This window comes from Parasteatoda tepidariorum, chromosome 11, assembly GCF_982258835.1.
Source record: "Parasteatoda tepidariorum strain Cologne lab strain chromosome 11, Ptep-v5.0, whole genome shotgun sequence".
NCBI classification, from domain to species: Eukaryota; Metazoa; Arthropoda; class Arachnida; order Araneae; family Theridiidae; genus Parasteatoda; species Parasteatoda tepidariorum.
Genome location: NC_141765.1, coordinates 13246162 through 13271591, shown reverse-complemented (window position 1 = coordinate 13271591; position 25430 = coordinate 13246162). Strand labels below are relative to the sequence as shown.

Below are 25430 nucleotides of genomic sequence, written 5' to 3'. Positions count from 1 at the left end.
TAACACAAGAATATATTAAGTCAGTAATTATTAGATTAACATTATTAATTACAAGAGTATATTAATTCAGAATAAGACTTAATTGTTAGAATTTCCTCTGTCATTCCCTTACATGTCCTATTGTTAAAAGGGATGAACCCTAATAAATGTTCAGAAATATCAATTAGTTCCCTTCTTTATTAGGAGAGTTGCTTGCGTTCACAAAAATTAGAAATATTTGCACTGTACATTACACTTGACATTTGCCACTGTATGTGAAAGATCAGGAGTGCATGTGAACAGTACTGACATCCTTTTAATTTTTTAATGATTTCTTTTTTAATGTCTTTTTACTTATGAGTTCGATAACTTCGTTTTGAATGTGTCTTCCTAAGGACTGTAAACGAATCTCTTTATTTTGAATTTTTCGAATATATTCTTTCACTATTGGGTCGAATTTTACTAAAAGCTCCACAATTTTTTGAAGAAAAAAAAATACTATTGTTGGGTTAATACAATTTTTTAATTGATCCATGCAATACTAAATTTTGTGTCCCATGAAGTTAGATAATGGTGAAAATTCTTTCTAAGATATTTTTCCAATTTTTGAGTTTATTGTTCAATTGCCGTTAGTTAATGATATGAATAGTTGCACCGTTGTTAAATCTAACTATCGATTCTTTCCAAGTATTAAGCACTCATATACTCTTAGTTCTTTGATTGAATAAAAGTTTGCTATTCCTGTTGGAAAGGTATTACTGTTCTTTTTTTAATTTTTTTTAAACATTGTAGTTAATTCAGAATCAAAGTTCTCTCACGTTAATGAACTGGCTAACATTAAAAGTTTCCGCTTGTTTTAATTCTTTGAAAGTTTTAAATGGGAGAGCATTCCATTTTCTCTGCCAGGTCCTTTATTGTTTGATTTGAATTTTTGCGCAAAAGGTTTAATCACTCTTTATCGAATTCAACTGGATGACCAGAATGAGGTGTATCGTTGGGGTCAAACTTTTTATTTTAAACTTGGCATGCCAATCAAAAGTGATTCTTTCACCTGTGGTATTCTCTCTGTACACAGCGCAAGTGTCATGAACAGATTTTGCTATCTGAGAAACTTGATTAAAAGCAAAAAGAAGGAAATATCGAAAAGGCTCATTTTTCTCAAGATGACGTTTCATTTTAATGATCTGAAAGATTAAAAAAAAAACCCATTGATTTTGGTAGAACAGAACATCCTGTTTCGAATGATCTAAAAAATTATGACAAAAACAGTTAGTGACATGTGGAATTGTGAACTATAAGTTTTCTTACTCGCACCAAACAATGTTGGTAATTATTTGAATTTTCGTTTGAATCATGCTTATTTTAATAAAAAATGAATTTTTATCATAGCAAATACGTTGATCTGTCCTTTAAAAAATATCTTAACATTACCGCTACGGACAATATTTAACGTTAGGAATAATGAAAAATTTCTAGGATACGGGGGCTTATATAAAGCAAAGATTTTTTATCACTAAAACTGAATACTGATAATGAAATGAAAAGTGTTTTGATGTTAGAATGACCTTGACCTCAAATTTTGTTTTAATCATTCTCCCCTACACAGTATTGCTTGCAAACATCCAGATCATCTGGATTGTTCAATTCACCTTATTATTACAAAAGGAGATGCATCACCTACTTTCGATGCAGCTGTACCCAGTTAAAATTCCAGTAACGTTTGTCTGACTTGTATACAAATCTCAGTTCACACAATACAAATCCACAAGCCAAACAAAGTGCAAGTATAAAATATTCACGATAAGTATTTGTTTTGCACTTATGCCAAATGTAAGTGTTATTTAAAAAAAAAGAAGAAAAAAAAGATAATGAGTTTGTCATTTATTATGAGTTCATTTATCTTCTGAGTTGGTTTAAAAGTTGGTATTAAAACAACTGCCTCAATTCCACTATAACATAAAAGAATTAGAATATATTGAGTAAATTTAAGTTTGTATTTATTTCCATTATTTAGAAGACAATTCTTAAGGAAAAAAAGAACATTATCTGTGAAATTTAAGGGGCTCCTAGACTTCGACCTGTCAGGTATTATAATAAATCAGACACTCAGTCCCATAAGAAAAATTTAATAGTTCAAAAGGTTGACATCAAATATGCTAATTAATTAGTGCTAACTATTAATGAAGTTGAAGAAACAGACACACAAACGTACTTTCGGTGGATAAACACACCTTTTATTTGACGGATTTGAATTTTTGACTATCGATTTATGAGGATTACCTACAATCTGGAAAATATGGATGCAAAAGTTTAGTCCGGAGAGAGAGCGATCGAATGTTTGGGTCTTTTAATATACGTATTTTACATTTTACGTATTTTGCTATATCTCGGGAACTTTTTAAGAAAATCGAAAATTTCTTTCACGCAATTATAAAATTCATTGATACAAATTTAATTTCATGAAAAAATAAATTTTAATAATTATTTTTTAATATTTAATTTAATGGCTAAACATATTTGAATGCATTGATGTATACTATCTTTACCTCATTTTAAACAATGTAACTTAGAGTGACAAAATCTAAAATTCGAATGAAATCGTTTGAATATTTTCTGAGTAATCAACTTTCAAAGAGTCGTTTTTTTTTATTTTTTATTTCTCAAGAACTACTTGATTGATTGTCTTCATATTTCGGACTTAGTAATTTAAAAGGAAATTTTTTTTTTAAATGGTGCAAAAATTTTTAGACCCTATTATAGGAAATTTTTTGACCATTAAATTAAATTTAAAAAATAATAATAGCTATAAAAATTTTTTTTGTATGAAATTATCGTTGAATAGACGAGTTTTACAATTGTGAGGTCTACTCTACATTTGTTCGACGGTTACGAACAGCGAACTCCACGACAGCCCATGATTTCTAAATCGAACCATGAAAACTGAAATGCATTTGCACCTGCTAAAGACAGCTTTATCTTCAAACGTATAAGTTAAAGAATATTTTAATCTCTCTTTGCTGTAATTAAATTCAATAATGATTAATTAGAGTATAAAAATTTTTTGTTACTTAAATATCAATGTCTGATCCCTAATGTGTTGAAAGATATATAAATACATACTAAGTATAGTTCGTTCACCAGGAGTTGCCACTTGGCTCTACCTTAATCACGTGGTATCCTATTTTGCCATTTTTAGGAGAAGGATCTGAACAATCCTAAACAAGGTTACGATCGTATAAAAAGAATATTTATTTCGCAACCTTTATGTGTATTTTTTACCATTAAATATTTCACAAAGTTGATGATATTTCTCTCTTTTGAGTGAATAGTTTGTCCTTTTTGAGACATTTTACTTTAATATATTTAATTAGCTAGAGTAATGAAAGGTACAATAGCAGATGACGAAGCGAAGTTAGTGACTGAAAAAGAATTCGCGGTTAAGAGTTGCGCATTAAGGGTAGTCTCAATTTTAAGGGTGGAGACGTTTCTCCTTTTACTCCCTGAGCTGGAATGAACTCTTCGTCCTAGTGGAGCCAAGGGCCAACTCCTGATGAACGAACTATATATTACATTACATATTAAGTATTCTGTATAAATTAAATCCATTATGAAATGAAATCTGAATGGTTCTGATGATTGCACCCTGATTATTGGAAACCTCTCTTATGAGTATTTGCTATGAGCTTTGAATATTACTTAAATGTCTTCTTTGTTTATTTCAGATGAAAAAAATTGCTTCAATAATAATTTACATCTTAATTCTTGTGGAAAAGGGAAAGGGTGACGATGCTTCAAACAGCACATTGGAAGCTTATTACTTGGAAGAACAATGCCCTCCTTCTAATAGAATACTTCCTTGCACTTGTAATGGACCACAAACTTTTCTTTTATTTAATTGTGACAAAATAATTGAAATCCAAAGCATCATTAGTGCAACAAGATCTATACCACAATTTATTCCTTTTGGTAAATTCAGCCTAACGAATTCTAGAATTCAGAGTTTAGAGTTTCTTCTCTTTGGGCAGTTTGAATACATTTATATGAGAAAAAACACTCTTAAAAAAATAGGCAAAGAGTTTTTTGACAGTTCTAGAGATTCTCTAAAACGAATTGAAATTATTCACAATGATCTCGAAAAATTCCCTTTTAAAGAATTGTCAGCTTTTTCAAAATTGGAATTTATCAATTTGAAATACAACTCCTTTAAAAGCATTCCTGATGAAGCTTTTGGTAAAACGTTCAATAATAAAATCAGAAAAATTGATCTCTCATTTAATAAGATAAATCACATTGGAACAAATGCTTTCAAATTTCTCACTAATCTGGAATCATTAGATTTGCAATATAATAAATTAACTGTTTTAAACAATTTGGCTTTTTCCGCAATAGAAGGGAATTCGAAATTCCAGCTAAATTTGAACAACAACAAAATTATGTACATTGCCGAAGGAGCGTTTCAAAACCAAGTCTTCAAGAGTTTAAATCTGACTGATAATAAATTAACAACTCTGCAAGAAAAAGCCTTTCGGGAAGTACTGAAAAGAATGGCTGAAAGAAGAACAGGAACTATTTCAGTTGGAAGTTAGTATATATATATTTTGGAATTTATTACTTAAAAGTCTTTTTTAATTACGTTAACTAAAAATGTCAGCAATTTATTGTTTACTGACGATAATTTGTATGCAAATCAAGTCTGTGGAGCCAGATTTGGATTTGCTCTACTCCGGTAATTTAAACCAAGTCCTATAAGTATGGCGGCTCAGGGGATAGAGCGTTCGTCTTCCAATGAGGTGGATTGGGTTCGACACTCGGCGATGGCTGGTCGATACGAATTCCGACGCACCCGGCAAGCACCGAAAACAATAATGACATAAAAATATCCTCAGTGGTAGATGGATAACGGGTTAGAGTCCCCTTGCCGTCAGGCTAACCGCGGGAGGTTTTAGTGGTCTTCCTCTCCATATAACGCAAATGGGGGTTAGTTACATCAAAAAGTCCTCCACAAGGCGAATTTCTCCCAATACTTAAAACAGGAGTTTCATTGTCTTCTGGATTGGGTTCAAAATTACAAGGCTACGGAGTTTAACATTAGTAGTCGTAAACCCAAAAATTCAGACGGATATAAAATTAAAATAAAAAGTCCTATACATATGGTGGCTCAGAGGATGGAGCACTCGCCTCCCAATGAGGTGGCCCGGGTTCGAATACAAGCGATGGATGGTCGTACGAATTCCGTATCCGGCTCTCCCCGAAAACAGTGTTGACGTAAAATATCGTCAGTGGTAGACGGATCATGGTTGGAGTCCCCTTGCAGTTAAGCTAACTGTCGGAGGTTTTCGTGGTTTTCCTCTTTATAACGCAAATGTGGGTTAATTTCCATCAAAAAGTCTTCCACGAAGGCAAATTTCTTCCACTACTTAAAGCAGGAGTTCCCTTGTCTTCTGGATTGGGTTTAAAATGACAAGGCTACGGTGTTGAGCATTGGTAGTCGTAAACTCAAAATTGAGTCTGTTGTTTAACGACGGTTATAAATAAGTTCTATAAGTAAAAGGAAGAAAAGAAGACTGAAAATTATTTAGATAAATATTTAAAACTTCCCGAACAAAAATATTATTCGAATAAATATTTCTGCAATTGTTTAAATTATCACACAATTAGTTAATTGCATCTAAACATTTATGAGTCTATGTTAGATTGAACTATTGAAAAAAGCACATTAAATTATTGAAACTATTGAAATATCGAGAAGATTATCGAGAAACGAATAATTCATAAAATCCAAAATGAATTTTATTTGGCTAAGTTGCAAAGTTAATTTAAATGATAATTATACAAATTAAGTTAATGTATTATTTGTGATGAATTCCGAGTTCTTATAAACATACACTCTTTAATAGAATGATATTATTTATGCGAGATATTAAAATATCGAGCTCTTTTCTGATAATGATTTTGCACAATTTTAATATCTTTAAAAATACATATTTGTTAAAAGTTATTTCTTTAACTATAATGGTAATACATTAAATGCAATTTTAAAAAAATCGTTAAATCAATTGAACTTGAAATCAACATAAGTAATAATATTACTTCTTTCCCAGGATTGGGTAAAAATGTAAATGTATTACATGTCAGAATCAGAGGTTTGGCTCTGAGAAATGTCCGGAATTGGAGTCCAACATTTCAAATATTGACTCTCCACAGTCTGATTTAAATTAACCAAATCTAATTATATATTACATATAATATATATATATATATATATATATATATATATATATATATATATATATATATATATATATATATATATATATATATATATATATATATATATATATATATATATACACTGGTTATCATAAATTAAGGAAAATTCACAAAAATCGCGATAACTCAAGAAATTACACATGGAATTTTATGAAACTTACCCACAATATACAACACATAGTAAGGTATTAAACAACATAAAAAGAAATTATCAGACATTAATAGTAGTATAGAAATTAGCACATGTATAAAATAAACAAATTGGAAGTATCGGTTTGCAATAGAAAAAGTACCTTTAATATGGAATATGATTGCCTCTAGAAGCAATACAGCACAAACAGCGATGTGTGATGCTTTCAATTATGCGGTCTATCAGTTCAATAGGAAGTGAGAGCCATTGCTCTTGTAAAGCAGTTGCAAGCGTGGCAAGGGTCTGAGGGGGCGGATTGATGGCAGATACACGCCTCCCTAGAGCATCCCAAACGTGCTCGATAGGATTCAAGTCCGGGGATCGAGCTGGCCACTCCATGCGAGTAATTGTTTCCTGTTGAAGATAATCATCAACAATGCGAGCTCTGTGTGGTCTTGCATTATCGTCCTGTAACAGGAAGCAATCACCAATTGCCCCGGCATATGGGCGCACATAAGCATCAAGGATGTTGTCTCGATAAACCTGAGCATTCACGGTTCCCCTTGGAAAGACATGGAGGTATGTGCGCCCTCCTAAGGATATGCCTCCCCAAACACAGACACTGCCTCTTCCGTATGCATCTCTTTCACGGATGTTTGATGGATGATAACGGGTCCCAGGTTCTCTCCATATCAAATAACGTCTACTGTCACTTTCTAGACTAAACCTGGACTCATCCGTAAAGAGAACAGGCCTCCATTGATCTGACGTCCAGTGGACATGTTGTCGGGCCCACTGCAAACGGTCTCTCCTATGGCGTGATGTGAGCGGCACGCAAATGGCTGGTCGTCTCGCATACAGACCACCTTCGTGGAGCCTTCTGCGCACAGTTGACGTTGACACCAACCTTCCGGTGGCTGCAGCAAGAGAGGATCTAAGATGTGTCGGAGTAGCGGTTCTATTCCTGCGTGCACTTAATGTCAAATATCGGTCATCGGCACTGGTCGTAACAGTTGGCCGTCCTTGACTGAACCTCCTAGATGCCGAATCTGTGGTTTGAAATTGCCTCCAAAGTCTATGAACCACAGATGGACTCACATTTAGCCATCTGGCCACTTCTGATTGACTCTGCCCTGCCTCTAGTCTCCCGATGGCTCTCCATCGTAGTTCTTCAGGCAAATGATGCCTAGAGGTCATTATTACGAATTGGCTATCTCAGATTTTCAATGTCGCAATCACAGTAAAATTTGTGTGCTTTCTCTCAAACTTGGACTTTTATGCTCCAGGCAGATGACGTAAGCCGAGTGCAGCGCCACTAATTTGCATATTGCAATTTTACTCAGCTACTCTTAGTGGACAACATATGCAAATTTTGCACGGTTTGGCTTACTTTTGAAAGAGTTATCGCTATTTTTGTGATTTTTCCTTAATTTATGATAACCAGTGTATATATATATATACGTATATATATATATATATATATATATATATATATATATATATATACGTATATATATATATATATATATATATATATATATATATATATATATATATATATATATATATATATATATATATATATATATACGTATATATATATATATATATATATATATATATATATATATATATATATATATATATATATATATATATATATATATATATATATATATATATATATATATATATATATATATATATATATATATACCGAAGAGCCATTACATTATGACCACCTTGCTAATAACATGTAGGACCACCTTTAGCCCTCAGAGCTGCTGGCACCCGCCGTGGCATTGATTCCACAAGGTGCTGATAGGTAGTCTGAGGTATCTGGTACCAAGCGCTCACCAATTGGTCCTGCAATTTCATGACATTGCAAGGGGGTAGCGTGGCAGCATGAATTTGGTTTTCCAAGTAGGACCACAAATGCTCTATTGGATTAAGAGCAGGTGAATTTGGGGGTCAAGACTTGACTTGAAAGTCACTGGAATGTTCCTCGAACCAATCCATGACGATTCGACCCTTATGACATGGTGCATTATTCTGTTTTTAAACACCATCCCCAGCAGGGAAAACTGTTGCCTTGAATGGGTGAACCTGGTCTGCAACTATGTTCAAGTAGCTTACAGACGTCAGGGATTGTTCTATGAGTATCATGGGTCCTAAGGGGCCGTTCAAAAAGTACGTACACAAAAATGGAGAAATTTTAAACCCCTCCCCCCCCTTCGTACATTACCGTACATAAGGTCTTACTCCCCCCCCCTTAGAGTACGTACATTTTATTAGTCTACCCCCCTTTTTCATAAAAATTAAAATAATTATGTTTTAAATAAAATTAAATATTTAATTAAGGAGTGTGTAGGATACAGTCATATTTAAATTTGGTGTATGTTTATAAAGTACGTACTTTGTACAATACCTCCCCCCCTACCCATCGTACAAAACCGTACAAAATAGCAAATCCCCTCCCCCCCCCTTCGAGAAGTACGTACTTTTTGAACGGCCCCTAATGTACCCCATGAGAACATTGTTTCTAGGCGAGAAACCATGGAAACCTGGGCGAGCCGATTGTTATAGATGGAGGGTGGTCATAATGTAATGGTTCTTCGGTGTATTATATATATATATAACCGTCGCTGAGCAGCCGACCCAATTTTATGGGTTTAACGACTGCTAATGTTCAACTCCGTAGCCTTGTAATTTTGAGCCCAAGACTGAACACAAGACAAGAACAGAAGACAAGGGAACTCCTGGATCGAGTATTGGGAGAAATTTGCCTTCGTGGAGGACTTTTTGATGGAGCTAACCCTCATTTGCGTTACATTTGAAGAGGAAGACCACGAGAACATCCCACGGTTAGCCTGACGGCAAGGGGACTCTAACCCATGATCCGCCTACCACTGATTTTATTTCTCGTCAGCACTATATGAACTGAAAAAATAGTAATTATTATTGATAAAAAATAAATTTAATTTGAAATAATAGCTGAAACTTTAAAAAAGGAAAGTATCGTCATAAAAAATTTTAAAGTCATAAATTATAATTTAAAATAAAGAAAAGTAATTTTAGCTTAATTAAGATTAACACTTAATGAAGATTGAAATTTCAACTAAAAAATAACAATTTAAAAGCAAGTATTAAATTTTTTTGTAATTAATGCATTGTAATCGAAAAAGTTTATTAATTTATAAATCATTTATTTAGAGTCTTAGGATTTGCAGTTTTGGTAGTTAATAAAATAAATAAATTTGAAATATTACTGGAGAATAAGTTTCTCAAAACCGTATATGAGAGTCGCAAGGAAATTCTATACAAAATATGAATTTTAATTATATTATAATTTAAATTATTCATTTGCATATTTAATTTATTTCTCGGTTTAATTTCTTAATATAGCTGAGTAAATCATATGCAATTATAAATTTGTGAATAACTAATGGGATTCAAAATAAAAATATTTGTTTTTCTGAAATATTTTTCTTTAAGAATTAAGGAAAAAAAGAGTAATTAACATTCTTAAAAAATAATGAAAAATTTATAAAACTATATAAAATATCTAAATTTTTAGCAAATTAATTGTTATCTAAATTTTTAACTATAATATCTAAATTTCTTAAAAAATATTACACAGTGTGTTCTACAATGACCGCCCTTAATATATGGGTGATTCTCACGAAATATGACAATTCACTGTCCCTTGCTCCAAGATCTAATACTATAATCCTAAAACAACTTTTTTTAAAAAAAATTAATAAATTGCATTGCTGTTAGTATTTTAAAATGATTTTGCACTAGCATTGAATGTTTTGTATAGTTAAAAAATTTAATTGAATTTCAAAATGTCATTTTCCTGACATGTCCCAAACAATGTGTCCAATTATAACTAGCTTCAAAACTTCCCATAAATTTTTCAATATCTAATTTTTTTTTATATCTCAACCGGTGTAAGCATTTCTAGAATATATGCAGAGGGCAAAACAAAAACTTCGTTTAAAATAATTTTTTCTGCCAATAATTTGTTTGTCCCAAGAAAATCTGTCATTTTCCTGGCTACTATTATTTAGTGGTTTATAACCAAAATAGATAGAGCCAGCAATCAATATCTTATGCTAATAGATTGATTATATACCCTCCTATCTGAACATGTCTTGTTGCATGAATAAAAAACCAATTTTCTGGTTCAAAATCCATTTCAAAAATTTTTTTAAGATGAGTAGGTTTTTGTGTTGTCATTTTCTTTTTTTCTTGAAATCATTAATAATATAAACTACATAGATTTATCTGAGTTATTTTAAGAAATCCTGTTGTTTTCTGCAGAATGTAAACGTCTTAGGCCAAAATATTAAATTAAAGTAAAGTTATATGCTATAAAATGGCGAATTTGTCATTATCCTGGCTGTCATTTTCGTGGCGTATGAATTCCAGGACTTTGAAGTAGTACCAGATTTTTTTTTTAACTGCTAATACTGTAAGGAGGAAAAGCAAATATTTACCTAATGCCAAGTTTATGTATGATTGTAATATGGTTGAATGTAATCAAAGTTATTTATTTATTTAATGATTGATTATTATACACAATTTTATTCTGTATATATCAGCAACAAAAAAAAATTTGATTCTTTCTACAGTGGATAAAAAGAATTAATTTAAGCAATTTATGGTCCATCTAACATAAAGGCTTAAGTTGAGTTACTTACTATTAACTTAAAATGACTGTTTTTTAAACTTCTAAGTTAATATGTCATTTTCCTGGCATTCAAGATTTGGTGGTGAATTTCTATTTTATTTTTTTTCTTGAGCAAATGTCAATAAACTACAACTACTCTAAGATGTTAATAAATGTAACTAAAGAGGTATACACAAAAGAATTTAGATTATTTTGAAGACTTTAAAGTTGAAGAAATTTTTTGGTCCGAATTGTCATGTTTAAAAAGAATCACCCATATATCACCCATTATGCCCTTAAATAGGGCAGGTCGAGATACAAATAAACAATATGTTTAGAATTAATGCCAAAATTATATGCACGTTACGCGTATCGCACATTAGTATAAAAATATGAAAATCCTATCTAAATTTGACTTATCTCTGTTCAAGAAGGCTGGTATACAAAACAACAAAAACTGCTTGATTGCTAGATGAAATAGGGAGAAATTAATAGTTTAAGAGCAATTTTTTTCTTCTTTTTTTATAAGAAACCGGCAGAGTTGGATACTTTGACATTTTTGATTTTGTTGAAATTTTCAGGATAAATTATAACTTTAGATAAACTATTACACGGGTGTTTTTTTTTTTTTCATTTTTACGAAAAATATTTTCTTCTTAAGATTTTGGGAAATCAAATCTGAAAATTCTTCAAATTTTTTTTTCTAAAGAAAAAAACTTCTATTTACATGCGACAATACTCTTTCTGAAATGAATAAACCTTGGTATTGTGATAATTTGTGTTCTACTACTTCAACACTTACTATTAAGACAAATACTTTCAGTGGACTTTTGCCTTGAAGGTTAAAGGTCCTTAAAAATCTGAAATATAAGGTTGACCGTCAAAACATACTTATTCCAACAGTGAATTACAAAGGTATATATTTCTATGAATACATGCTTATGAGTAGAACAGTGCGAAAAAAAAAAAAAAAGATTTCACCCTGAATAGCTTTCGTTCTAATGATCGGATTTTCACCTACAAAGTGTCAGTCTTAATAGCTCCTGGGTCCAGCCTTAAATATGTTAATTATTTAGTGCTAACTATGTATTTTTTTACATATTAGGATTCTTAACCTTCAAAATATAGGGGCAGCCTCAATCTGGGAAATATGGTACCCATTGTCAAGAGAGGGATCCAAAGCGAGCCCCTTAATGCTAATTTCACTTTTTATGCTTTTAGTTATATTTTTAAAACTAATTAATAAATTCAAAAAAAAAAAAAAAACTGCGCCCACTTATAAAACCCAGTTTATCCAAAGATAATTTCATGCAAAAATTATTTTCAATAATTATTTATTATTTTTTATTATTTAATTTGATTGTGGATGAAAAATTTTTAATTCTGAGGTACAAATGTTTTTGTATCATATTAATGTACATATTTTTTTATTCAAAAATCTAAAGTTCTTCTGTTCTTATTTAGTAGAAGCCGAGGAAAATTAAAAAAGTAATTATTTAAAAAGAAAAATAATTTGGCGACTTAGCAGAAATATTTAAATGTGGCTAACTTACGAGGAACTTGACTTGGTGCGCGTAGCGCAAAATTTCATTCCTTTTTTTTTTTGCTTATAACCGATTGCTAATCACTTTTTTTCTTTTTTTTTTAAATAATAAAGTGCGTTTCTTTGTTAGTCGTCTAAAAATTTTTTTGTAATTTAGTAAAGAGATTTGAATAAAACATTTTATCGAATAAAAAACATTTTATTCAACGAAGGTTTAGTTTTATAAAAGCATGTTTCTGATAGAATGTGATTATACATCAGCTATTCTTAATCTTATTTTTTAGTTTGTTCCTTCAATAATTGATACAATTACAGTAATTTACATACGTATGCATAGATTTGGAATAATATATTTATCAATTTCTTCAATGTATATTTCACGTTTATTAATACGTAGTCCACATTTATAAGCATCTTAAAATTTCTCACCATTTTATATATCGTCCTAATCTTAAAATAAATTTTTTAATTTCCTGTCCACGTGTGTTTCACAGAATTATTTTACCAATTATTATTATTTAATTATATTTTAACATTTCTCAAAACCTTATTCTTTACGTTACCACGTATATTACTTTTTAATGAATACACTAATAAATTTTTTAAGTGCTTTAATTTAGGTTTTCCTTTAAAGTAAAATTCCCTTTCAAGTATAATGTGTTACATTTGGATCTTCCTTTATCATTATTTTAATCAGATTCCTAAGCGGAAAGAAGCAAACCTCTGTAAATTATTATTTCAACAGGTTTCATGCGATCCTTAAGACATTTAAAAAACCGTGGCACCTATACTGAAATAAAGAAGTTATCTTTAACTATAAAATTAAAATTTCAAAACTTAAAATTTTGTAACCAAATATTTGATGTTATATATCGAAGTTGATTATTTAATGCTGTTTTGAATATAAACGTAATAAAATACATTTATCTTCGTAGTTTTTCTGCCACTATTACAGTTTCGTAAGGACTTGGCGAATTCTGTTTAAAAGGAGACTATATGTATGTAATGATGGTAAGAATCGTAAAATAAGTTTGTAATGAAAGGAATAAAGCAAAGAAATTATAATAGCAATATTTGGGGATCGTAACAGTTGAACATGTGGAACTGTTGAACATTTTATGGTGAATTTACGAAAATCAGTTTCAGAATGTATAAAAACATCAGGATGCTATTTGCAAATTATCTTTATCCAAAGAAAGCCACGTAACTTACATATTTGGTAGAATGAAACGATCTTTTAAAAAATGAATCATAAAATATTCTTAAACATATACATTTCAATCTTTTTAAAATGTCTCTTTACATTCACTTATTTCTTCAATCACACACGCACGCGCGCGCACACACACATATATAAACACAGAAGAGCCACTACATTATGACCACCCTCCATCTATAACAATGGGCTCGCCCAGGTTTTCATGGGGCACATTACGACCCATAATCCTCATAGAACAATCCCTGACGTCTGTAAGATACTTGCAGACCAGGTTCACCCATTCATGGTAACAGTTTTTCCTGCGGGGGATGGTGTTTACCAACAGGATAATGCACCATTTCATGAGGATCGAATCGTCATGGATTGGTTCGAGGAACATTCCACCGACTTTCAAGTCATGTCTTGACCCCCAAATTCACCTGACCTTAATCCAATAAAGCATTTGTGGTCCTACTTGTAAAACCAAATTTCTGCTGTCACGCTACCCCCTCGCAATGTGAGGGAATTGCAGGACCAGGTGGTGAGATCTTGGTACCAGATATCTTAGACTACCTATCAGCACCTTGTGGAATCAATGCCTCGGCGGGTGCTAGCAGTTTTGAGGGCTAAAGGTGGCCCGCATGTTATTAGCAGGATGGTCATAATGTAATGGCTCTTCGGTATAGATAGATATATATCTTTATACATATAGTATATATAAAAGAGAAAATATCGTGAATTAAATAAAACCTTGTAAATGTGCATCATAATCTCTCCCAGGTATTTTACATTTTTTATGGCATCTTTTTCGTGATACGTCCTACAACTTTGTAAAATAATTAAAATAACTCAAATTTAGTTTTAGTATAAAATCTTCATATCTATAGAATTGAAAAACAACTTGAAAAATACAAATAATGCCTTATAAAAGGTTCCTGTGTTCAAATGCTAAAATCTTTGCAAATTATAAATAATTTATAAATTAATTCAAATTTTATTTTAAAAGGAGATAAAAATGAAAGCAATTATTGCTTTTTGGACAGAAATCAACTAAAAACAAATATGTTGCCTAGATACTTCAAGATTTTTTTAAAATTAACTTTTTAAAAAAGAAAAACATTTCCTACTCGGCTAACATAAAAATGATGAATGACTTCAGTTTTTATTTCATTCTTTTTTATTCTATCAGCTTGGTTGCTTAGCAACGGAGTATTTCTCTCTTGTCGATTACGCAATTAGATTATGGTTGCATTAAATTTCTCTTCCTTCTATGGCGATATTTCTTAGCCTCTTTTTGGGAGGAAGCCACATATATATAACTTCCTAACACTCCGATTTTTGATCCATTTTTTTCGAAATTGTATGTGTTAGGTTTTTTTTTTTTTGAGAGTCAAGAATCCTATATATATATATATATATATATATATATATATATATATATATATATATATATATATATATATATATATATATATATATATATATATGTTTCTTCAGAGAATATGCTTTTTTGTGTCTGATTTAGTAACTTATTTAATAGTTAGCACAAATTAATAAGCATTATTTTTGGAAGGAGGTTTTTCGCAACGAAAAACACGTCGTTTTCGCATTCTTGATTCTCCAGGTTCGAATCACAGCGGTGGCTGGTTGATATGAATTCTGCTCTGGTTTCACACCGACCACAGTGCTGACGTAAAATATCTTCAGTGGTAGACGGATCATGAGGTAGAATCCGCTTGCCGTGGTAGGTTTTCCTCGCCGTGCAACTCATATGCCAGTTAGTTCCATCAAAAAGTCTTCCACGAAGGCTAGTTTCTCATCATGCTTGACCCAGAAGTTCCCTTCTCTTCTGAGTTAGGTTCAAAATGACAAGGCTACGCAGTTGAACATTTTTAGCCGCAAACTCAGAATTGAGTTCGCTGTTCAACGATGGTTACATTGGGACAAACTAGTCTTCGTGGAGGACTTTTTGTTGAAACTAACCGATATTTGCGTTACTTACATAGGAAAACCACGAAGGCATGAGTGATTCTAGCCCAAGATCCATCTATACCGCTGAAGATATTTTATGTCAGCACTGTGGTCTGTGCGATCCGGGAGCAGAATTCGTATCAACCAGCTACAGCTGGGATTCGAATCTGGGTCACCTCATTATGAGACGAACTATCTATCCTCTTTGAACGTATGCTATAATTTAAAGAAGTTTTGAGTCTCTATTTGTTTTTTTTCCATATGCGCGCCCTTTACTAATCTGCTGGTCAAAATTTATTTTTACTGTTGATTACTTTTCCCAGTGGTTCGTATAACGAGCACACAATGTTTTATGGACACCCGTCAACCAGAACAAACTCTAGATAGTAGATCTACATAGAGTTTGTATAAGTGTAATAAGGGCAACTTTAATTATAACTACCTCCTTGTATATAATACGAGAACGCCGTACAATGGTCGGAATCGAAAAAAAAGCTAGAAAATGTCTAAGCGTTTTGATAAATTGCATCTTATGTAATTCTTAGGGGTTTGAAAGGTCACTGATTACGATGAAGTTAGATTTACAAAATTCAATGTGGTTAATCCAATATGTTGATGAAAAAGGATTTTATTGACGATAAATCCTTTTTACAAGCAATTATCAAGCAATTAGCAAGCAATCCCTTTGACAAGCAATTAGCACAATACTTTAATAAATAAGTATCTATTTATTTTCGAGATTCTGATATTATTAAGATGTTTATATATAAAAATTCAAATGCCGATAAAAAGAGTTTTTAATCGCCATCGAAAATGAGTTTTTACTGAACTAAATTTAAAACTAAGTAATTAATCTAAGTAACATGTCTAATATATTAGTGAATTGGAATTAAATAATTGTAGTGTTACAGTAATCCCCCACTAGAATTTTATTTGTGATAGAACTCGATAAATGGATATCACAAGTTGATTCATTGCAGTTTTGCGAGGGGCCGAGAGAGAGAGCTGTATTAAAATAACCGGACTTAGAGCGCTGATGGTGAGAGCTATAATAAGATCATAGGACTTCGAGCGCTAGTCGGGAGAGCTGTATTAAGATCGCGGTTGTGTGCGTGGTTACACCCATGTTGCTATTTGCGGTCGAGTGTGTACATGCTCCCCGTTGTGTGTGAACGAGACTGAGTAGCAACAGCGCGAAGAGGACAATGTCGCAGTCATAAATAGCAAGTCAACTGTTCACTATATTCCATCCATCAAAGTAGGCGTGTTCTCATCAAAGCGGGTGTTTCTGTTGAGGTAGGCATGTTCAAATCACGTCCAGGTCACCAATGTGGGGCTAGGCTACCGACAATGTTATCGTCATCTAGCTAAAGGTACCTCCGGATAGAATCGAGTTAACATGTCTTATATACTAGTGAATTGGAATTAAATAATTGCAGTGGTCACTACGCTACAGATTTTATTTACTTACATTTGAATCTCATTCTTACTTTGAAAATTTATTATTATTTAATCAATGTATAATGTAATACAAATTAAGAGAATTACTGTATAATACATTTACTTAAATCTTTAAAAAGTATTTTATGACAGCATTTAATATGTGCTTATACAGAGTGTTTTGTAACTGCCAAACCTTATATATATTTTTAGAATTCTTGTTAAAAAATGAAGTTATAATTATGTGATTTAAGGGTTATTAGTAGATAAGACTTTGATTTAAGAGAAGGAAAAATAAAAACATTATGGAAATCTGACAAATCACTATTAAGGAGTGTCAATGCATCAAAACCTGTTTGTATGCTGGAGGAAATAGGGGGCACAACCGAGTTTCAACCAGCAATTACATAGTGATTTGTCATATTTCGGTACGGATTTTTGCTTTTATTTCGCTAAAATATTAATTAGTAACCCCCAATGTGTATACTTTTTGCAAATTAATAATTAAAGGAGAAAGAAACGAAAAATAAATATTCAAAATTATTATCGAAATCAGTTATATTTGTGAAAACTACTTATTTGTTAGAGTTGTCAAATAAATTACCAAAGTTGAAAAGCGTAATTAATTACTTTATCCAAAAATACTTATCAGATACACTTTTTGAGTTTTATTGGCTCAATAAAATGGTTTTGATTCCACCACTTACAAACAAATACACTATTTCCGTCCTGAAGGCGGCTAAAAAAAGGCTAACCTACTATTGACGTCAAAGATGATTAACTAATTGCGGTAATAGGTACTACTGGTATTGTGGTAATAAGTATTATTAGGATTGTGGTAATAGATACCTAAAGTACTGCGATAATATGTTTATTACGATCCTCAAAACGGATGGGTAACCATTTTGGAAACTACCATATCAATATTTTTTCCTCATCAATTTAAAAGCACTAATTAAAAAAAATCGCTTATTCTACATAGAAGAAACTATTGAGGAAATTGTTACTCTACATTGAGGAAATTTGACCTTCAGCAACTTTTTGTCGACGTTTTAATTTTTGGCGAAAAAAGAAAAGAAAAAAAAACGTCTCAGGTACAAAAGTCTTGTTTTGAAAAAAAAAAAAAAAAAAAAAAAAAAAAAAAAACACTTCTTAAAATTTACGAATACCTGTTTCAACCGTAAGAAATAATAGCCACATCTTTGGTTCATGACGACCGAATTTTAGCTAAATGGAATGAAGAGAAGCAATAAAGTTAATTGGTAGCATAGTTTATGTAATAGGAACAATAGAATTCAAAGAAATAATGAAATTAAAAAATATCCATTCAAATAATTTTTATAAAATTCGTGTCATATTTTAAGACTTCTTTCAGGGGCATTTTTTCCAAATCATATTTATATTTATTAATTTTTTTTAACTTCATATTTCAAGCTTAATTAATTGATCTAAACTTGAAATAATACTGTTAAAGTTTTAATTGCCTGTAAATTATCTTTGTGCGTTTATGCAAAGGATTATTAAGTGAAATATTTTTTCAAAGCATTTTTTTTAAAATTAAAACAAAGTATTTAAAGTTATTGCTCTAGTGCAAAAACATTTTTTAACGTTTATTGTTTTTCTTATTAGGGATTGGAAAATTTAAAAAAGTAATTCATAAGGGTCTGCTGCTTTGTTTAAATTATATATATGTGTGTATATAAACCAAAATAGGCAACGTATGATTTGTTACATAGCAAAAATAACTGTTCGCCGACTTTATCCTCAAACAGTTAAGACTAAGAGGCTCAGCTCATTATCACTCGCTATATTTCGATGGTATAGATACAAGATACATTTCTTAGATAACAATTCTTAACGTTTCCTTTTATATCAAGTTTAAAAATACCTAAAGGTTTCTTTTTGATTTTCATTTTGGCGAAATCCATGAGTAAAAAATTTGAACAATCAATCAACATTGAAGTGATGAAATATATATTGTTTCAACGAATAAACCCCATACAAAGCAAACGCTAAGCAGTTCATAGAATCTCAATTTGATTTGATGAAATAATAACAGCACCACATGTTGACATTTTATTTTGAAACGAATCATACATTTCTACAGCTTTCTGTTTTCTTTTCTTTATTTATTTTTAATGATTTTTTAAATGTTCTCTCATTGTTTTACATCTGGCAAGATACAAATGTTGATTCCCATTCAGTGCAGCAATATTTCTTCGATGTGCAAATGGTTTTAAAATCGTATCTAATTTTAACTTCTCAGTAATTCAAAAACTATATCCCATAGAAACAAATCGTAAGAAAAAATTCATAGAAAAAATTGCTTTTTATTCTATTGCAATTGCTGCTTTTATATTCGAAAACTTGAGCAAGTCCAAAAATTTAAAAGTACTTTTGTGGTCAAAATGTTTTGTTTTCCTATAAACTTCTATTTTTTAAATTGATCCATTCAATATTATATTCAAAAGTTAGAACTACCCAATTTTTTCAGCAGTAAATAGTATAGTGTGTCAATAATTTATAGTGAGGTGAGGTTGGAAAGAGTCAGGTTGTTCTATAACTATCTTGAATATTTTGGAAGATTTAAACTTAACACTCTTTTTATGAGAAAGTAAATACGTGTACTTGCAATGATTTAAAATTTTAGACTATGTTAGTCGAGCAAAAGTAATGAAAGTCTTTTAGTTAGAGTGCATGTAAGCAAGCAACTGCTCTTCATTGTTTTACGTCGTGAACTCGTTAGTGAGCCTTTATTTTGGAGACAGCTAGAAATGAGTGTTGAAGAAAATGGACACAGCTCGAAGTGCATGTTTAGGAAAATGGACATAGCATTTGATTCCGGTTTTTTAACTTTTAAGTAGACGTTCTTTTTTTTTTTTTCTTTTTTTAAAACAGCAAATTTTTTTTTTTTTTTAACAAGGTTGTCCTGGGTCCTATAGAGGTATTAAATTGACGTTGTTCAAATTTGGATTTTTTAAAATCTACATAATCGTTTAGTGTTGTGAGTGCAAAGAAATGTCTAAAATGTTGCGTCTGTAATATACCCAGTCAACCCGATCCCGAGACTTTCCCCGTACTGATTATGCTTAATGTTTAAAAAAGTAAAAGTAGGAATGAAATGTCTCGTTTAATTGTTAAATTTGGGTTGAACATTTCTTGCAGAGTCCATTTTGTTAAACACGCATTATGAGCTTTGTCAATTTCCTAAAAAACACATTTCGAGCTGTTTCCATTTTCTAAAACAAGTAATTCAAACATGTCCAGAATAAAACTGAGGTTGCCAGCTGTTCACTACTCTTTCTCAGAAATAGAACTTTTGATATTAATGATGCTTAAAATGAAGAAATAGAACTTTAGTAGGAAATTTCAATTGTGTTCACTTTTTTCATTTTCTTTTTCAGAAAATCGATTTCATTGCACTTGTGAAAAGGCGTTATGGGTTGTTCGTCTACCAATTTTCTACAAACTTCCAATTCTAGAATTTGAATGTTCAGACAAAGACAAAAAATCTCTGCAAGAACTCACTCAACATGATATTGGGTGCTCATCATCATCATAATGTTTTCTCGCATCGAAAATCAGGAGACTAATTTAATCAATGATCCAAATGTGGATGAAATGTTTACCTAAAATAAACTAAAGTTCAATCTTTGCACACTTGATATCCTGACAATTAACCACCTCAATTCGACACAATTTTTTGAAACAAATTCTGTAAGACGAAATTTCAGTTAAGATTTTTTGTTTTGTTTATTGTAGTTTGAAAAAAAAAAGATAAATGAAAAAAAGGATAATAATAAATCATTAAACGTTACTTAATAACAGTAGCAAGATGACAACTTCTATAAATACTCACAAATCTTGACTATAACCATCATCACTTATCATTTCGAGGTCATAATAATTAATTAAATATCATATAATTTATCATAACTCCGAGAGACAGTCAGTCATTTTAATGTTTATTCTATTTTTACAAGGTGTAGAGCTATTGCTTGCTGACCACTCACCTATCCTTGATAGATAGTATTTCTTTTGTTTATTTTGCAAACAAAATTCAACAATATCTAGTTTAGCTCATTAGAGCGTAATTCCTTTTTGTTTTATAAGCTTGTATAGTAGTAACAGAATGAAATTATTCAGGCTTCATAATGATTTAAAAAAATCCGTATAACATTTTACAAAAAGAAATTAGGACATTTTTGGGTGCAATGCATACATACTACAAGAATACTGGAAAAAAAGAAAGCGTCTCAGCAGAAATGACATTTTGTCTGAAGTAAAATAGTAGATTTGTCTCACTAAAAAAGTAGCTATTTCTCAAAGAAAAAATATGATGAATATAACTTATCCAAATTAGACACTGCTTTATAAGTGTTACAAATTAAACTATCTAATATTAAATGCTAGCAGTTCAATAATTTTTAAATTTAATCTTAATTTTAAGAAGATGTGACCTCAAACATGCTATAATTAATTAGCACCGACAATATTTTAAGTTACAAAATCAGAAAAAAAAAATGTACTTTCTTAGAATAAGCATACAATATTTTTTTGCCAGATTTAGATTCCTAATCCTCAAAATATTGAGGGTAGTTGCAATCTGAAAAATATGGTTCTAATAGTTTGGTTTAGTCAGGAGAGCAGTCCAAAGTTTGGACCACTTAATGTTAATTTTACTTTGTTGCGTATTTCTTCATATCTGGAGAATTTTATAAGCGAATCAAAATCTTTTAGAGGGATTCAAAGGGATGATACCGGATATCAATCTTAGTGATTCAAAGCCAGGAAGAGTGGCATCCCAATCTTTTATCTTAGAAAAAAAAATAATAAGATAGCCTCTATTACAATAATGGACAAAAAAGCAAGTAAAAGAAAAGCCCCTTAAGCAACTTTAATAATCACATATCATTTTAGGTACAAAATAATAGTTCATTTATAACAGGTAAAAATTTACAATACAATACTCACAGCAGTATTTAACTTTCATATCAGGAATATTTTGGAGTTCAGCAGGTGCATAGTGAGGCTCCTATATCAGTAAAAAAAATGAAACTGTAATGTGTAAAAGTGCTTTCATTTCCTTTAAAACTTTACTCTTCCTGAATACCTATGTACGAGACACCTGCTGTGCATGACTTTGGGGTCAAGTGCCTGTTACGGCGGTATAAAATGGCATTATAATGGCATAATGGCTATTAGGCGGTATAAAATGATAAGTATTGTAAACACTTCTGTAAAAAGGGTGGGTTTAATTAAAATATTTGTTCCAATACTGATTCAGCAATAATTTGTTTCTCTGAAGAAACTGGAACGCTAAAGAGGGGTTCTGTTTCTTACGCTTACTCCTTTTCAATTGAAACACATTTTGGACTTCACTTTTTGAATACTGGTTGATAGGTTTAGTTTAACGTATTTTTTTTCTAATGCAAGAAAGTTAAAAAAATTCAAATAGTTCCTTTAAAATTACATGTTCATTAAAATTGTATGCCCTGAAACAAACAAAAAGAAAAAACAGAATATTAGCTGAAACTGTTAAAAATCAAGACAACTAAGGACAGAAAAATTTGTATCAGGACAATTACAAATTCTTACAAAAAATTATTTTTCACCTGGAATTATCTTTGGATAAACGAATTTTATAATTGTATGCAAAATTTTTTGATTCGCTTGAAATCTTCCTAAGATATGGTGAAATATGCAAAAATTGAACTAATATTAAGAGACCAAAATTTTCGTCTCCTGATTAAACTATTGTGACCATATTATCCAGATTGTGACTACCCTCCAATATTTTGATAAACAAAAATCTTAATTTTTTAAAAGAAAGGTATGCTTTTTCAGACTAAGTCCATATTTTGCACCCAATTTCACAACTAAAAATATTGTCTGCACTAATTAAATTAGCATATTCAATATGATCCTTTTGACTCACTTACATTGGCCCTTACTTCATGAAAATCTGATCATCTTTTTCAACCTTTCTTTTTTTTACCATGATTCCTGACAGAAGAAACTTTTGGAGACAACTTTGGCCTGCAACAGGCTGTAGAGCTACAGAAAAAGAAGCTATTAGGGTGTAGTTATTTTAACTTTACACAAAGCAAATCCTTTTCTATGGAGAAGTTTTTGTTACCCAATTCCATGGCTATAGACCTAAAAGACCTTTTTGGTTTGATTTCAATAGGTGTTCCCCTCAATATTATTGAAACAGAGATATATATAACTGTAGGCTGAAACAAAACGATTTTGTTTTGCTAGTATAATAACGTTAGGTTAAAGATTTAAATGAAAAAATTTCCCAATCATATTAAGTGCAAAGGAAAATAAACTAATTCTAATTAATTTAACATTGGTCACTCTTTAGCTAATAATTTCAATGTCTATGATACTTAAAAATACAAAAATTTTCTAATTTAAATTCAACTTCAGATTTAAGATGGCTAGATGAAGAGGCAGAAAAAAAAATTTTAGTTAAGTGAAATTAATTTCTTATAGTCTCTATTAGGTAGCGAACACTATACAAAGAGATATATTTCAACACAGGATGATTGTTGACATTATTAATACAAGAATTTTATAGTCAATATTTATGTTTATTTGCGTGTGTATATATATATATATAAAGAAAATATAAAAAGAGTAAATGAATATATAATAAATTCACTGAAGAATACAAAGTCGATGTTGAGAAGCCTCTAAACGAAGGTTTGCAACACGTGTACCAGCAGCTGCTTCTTGATCATCATCAATCCTGTAAAATAAAATTCAATTATTACTAAGCCTCCTGCAAGAAAAAAATTATTTAAAAGTTTTTTTCAAAAATATCTTTCTGAATAAGTAATTTTATATTTCATTTTTTTCATAAATAACTGCAATTTTTTCATTATAATTAAAAACATATTTCTGAAAATTTAAATATTCTTTTAAAATAAAATACAAAAAAAAGAATATTTTTAAAAAAATTCAAAATACTGTGATATTAAATTACCCATGTTCAGAAAAAACTTAGGAAAAAAATATAAACCTTTTTTTTATTATTTATGAAGTAAAAATTTCAGTGAAATATTAATCCCAAAAATACTTCATAATTTTATATAATGCAGAAAGAATGGAAAAAGAAATATGCCATCAATAATTATTAAAATATATTAGGTTGAATCAAATTACTTTCCGCATCTCACTATAAGAATACAAGCTAAGTCTGATTTCTCAAATCACTGTTTTCCTCCATTTCCCCATGATTTCCACCAAACATTTTCCATGACTTTCACAGGCTATAATTTGTCTGACAAAATGAAACAATTCAAAACATCTGAATTACTGCTAAATTTTTCAAATTCCTTTTTTCCTCCAAAACTCAATGACTTTCACCAAAAATATTCCATGACTAACATGGGTTCTCATTTTTCTGACAAAATTAAAAGTTTTAAACGATTTGAATTGTTTTATTTATTATTTATACATAAAAAATTGTTTTATTTAAGTCACACTATAAATACTTATTAACTTATTTGAAATGAATTAAAGCAATTATGGAAAATACAAATATTGCATTTCAATCAATATTAATCATAAAACAACAATTATAAATTACTCATTTCGAAAGATATATAATGATTTAACATGCCATATATTTAAACCTTGATACATTTATTAATATACAATTCTTAATAAAAAGAATTATTAATACAAAAGAACACAATTTTGAGTCATATAATCTTTATTTTAATTAAAAGGTGAAAATCAAATTAGGAAAAAAGTTCTTAAATTTTACTTCACCAAAAAACTGACAATAATTATTTTAGCATGGATTCTGAAAATATGTATTAAGGGCAGTCATTGAGGAACACTTTGTACATCCATTTAGATAATACATTTCAAATGAATAACACACCTTAATAATCCCATGTTAACTAAACAGATCTATTCTATTTTTAGCATAAATCTTTCTTTCATTGTGAAACATACAAAAATAATAACCCAAATAAACACTGTTCTCAATGAAAGAGCAAATTCATCTTTCCTCCTAGAAAATATCATTGTTGTAAAAAAAAAAAAAGTGTAATAAAATATAATCAAATAAAATATTTTGTAAATACCTCATTTATCACTCATACCTCATAAAGGCATTCATGACATAATCTTAATACTGAAATAAAGCTTTTACCCCAAAACAGGCCAATTTTGACTTTTATCTATCTAAATTCAAGTTAGGCGC

The 25430-nt window shown here is 30.4% G+C and overlaps 2 protein-coding genes across 5 annotated transcripts in view; one reads left to right on the top strand and one right to left on the bottom strand.

Annotated features, from left to right (window-relative positions):
- LOC107448390 (uncharacterized) overlaps window positions 1–20871 on the top strand; it is a 57209-nt gene extending 36338 nt beyond the window's left edge. For both annotated transcript variants that reach the window (XM_016063562.4, XM_016063561.4), the window contains exons 2-3: window positions 3702–4560; window positions 20611–20871. In XM_016063562.4, coding sequence (XP_015919048.1) covers window positions 3702–4560; window positions 20611–20768 — 1017 coding nt within the window. In that variant the 3' untranslated portion in view covers window positions 20769–20871. The remainder of the gene's footprint in view (window positions 1–3701; window positions 4561–20610) is intronic.
- Window positions 20872–23784: 2913 nt separating this feature from the next.
- Window positions 23785–25430, bottom strand: part of Ehbp1 (Eps15 homology domain containing protein-binding protein 1) — a 78233-nt gene continuing 76587 nt past the window's right edge. For all 3 annotated transcript variants that reach the window (XM_016063577.5, XM_016063575.5, XM_043042935.3), the window contains exon 17: window positions 23785–23963. In XM_016063577.5, coding sequence (XP_015919063.3) covers window positions 23873–23963 — 91 coding nt within the window. In that variant the 3' untranslated portion in view covers window positions 23785–23872. The remainder of the gene's footprint in view (window positions 23964–25430) is intronic.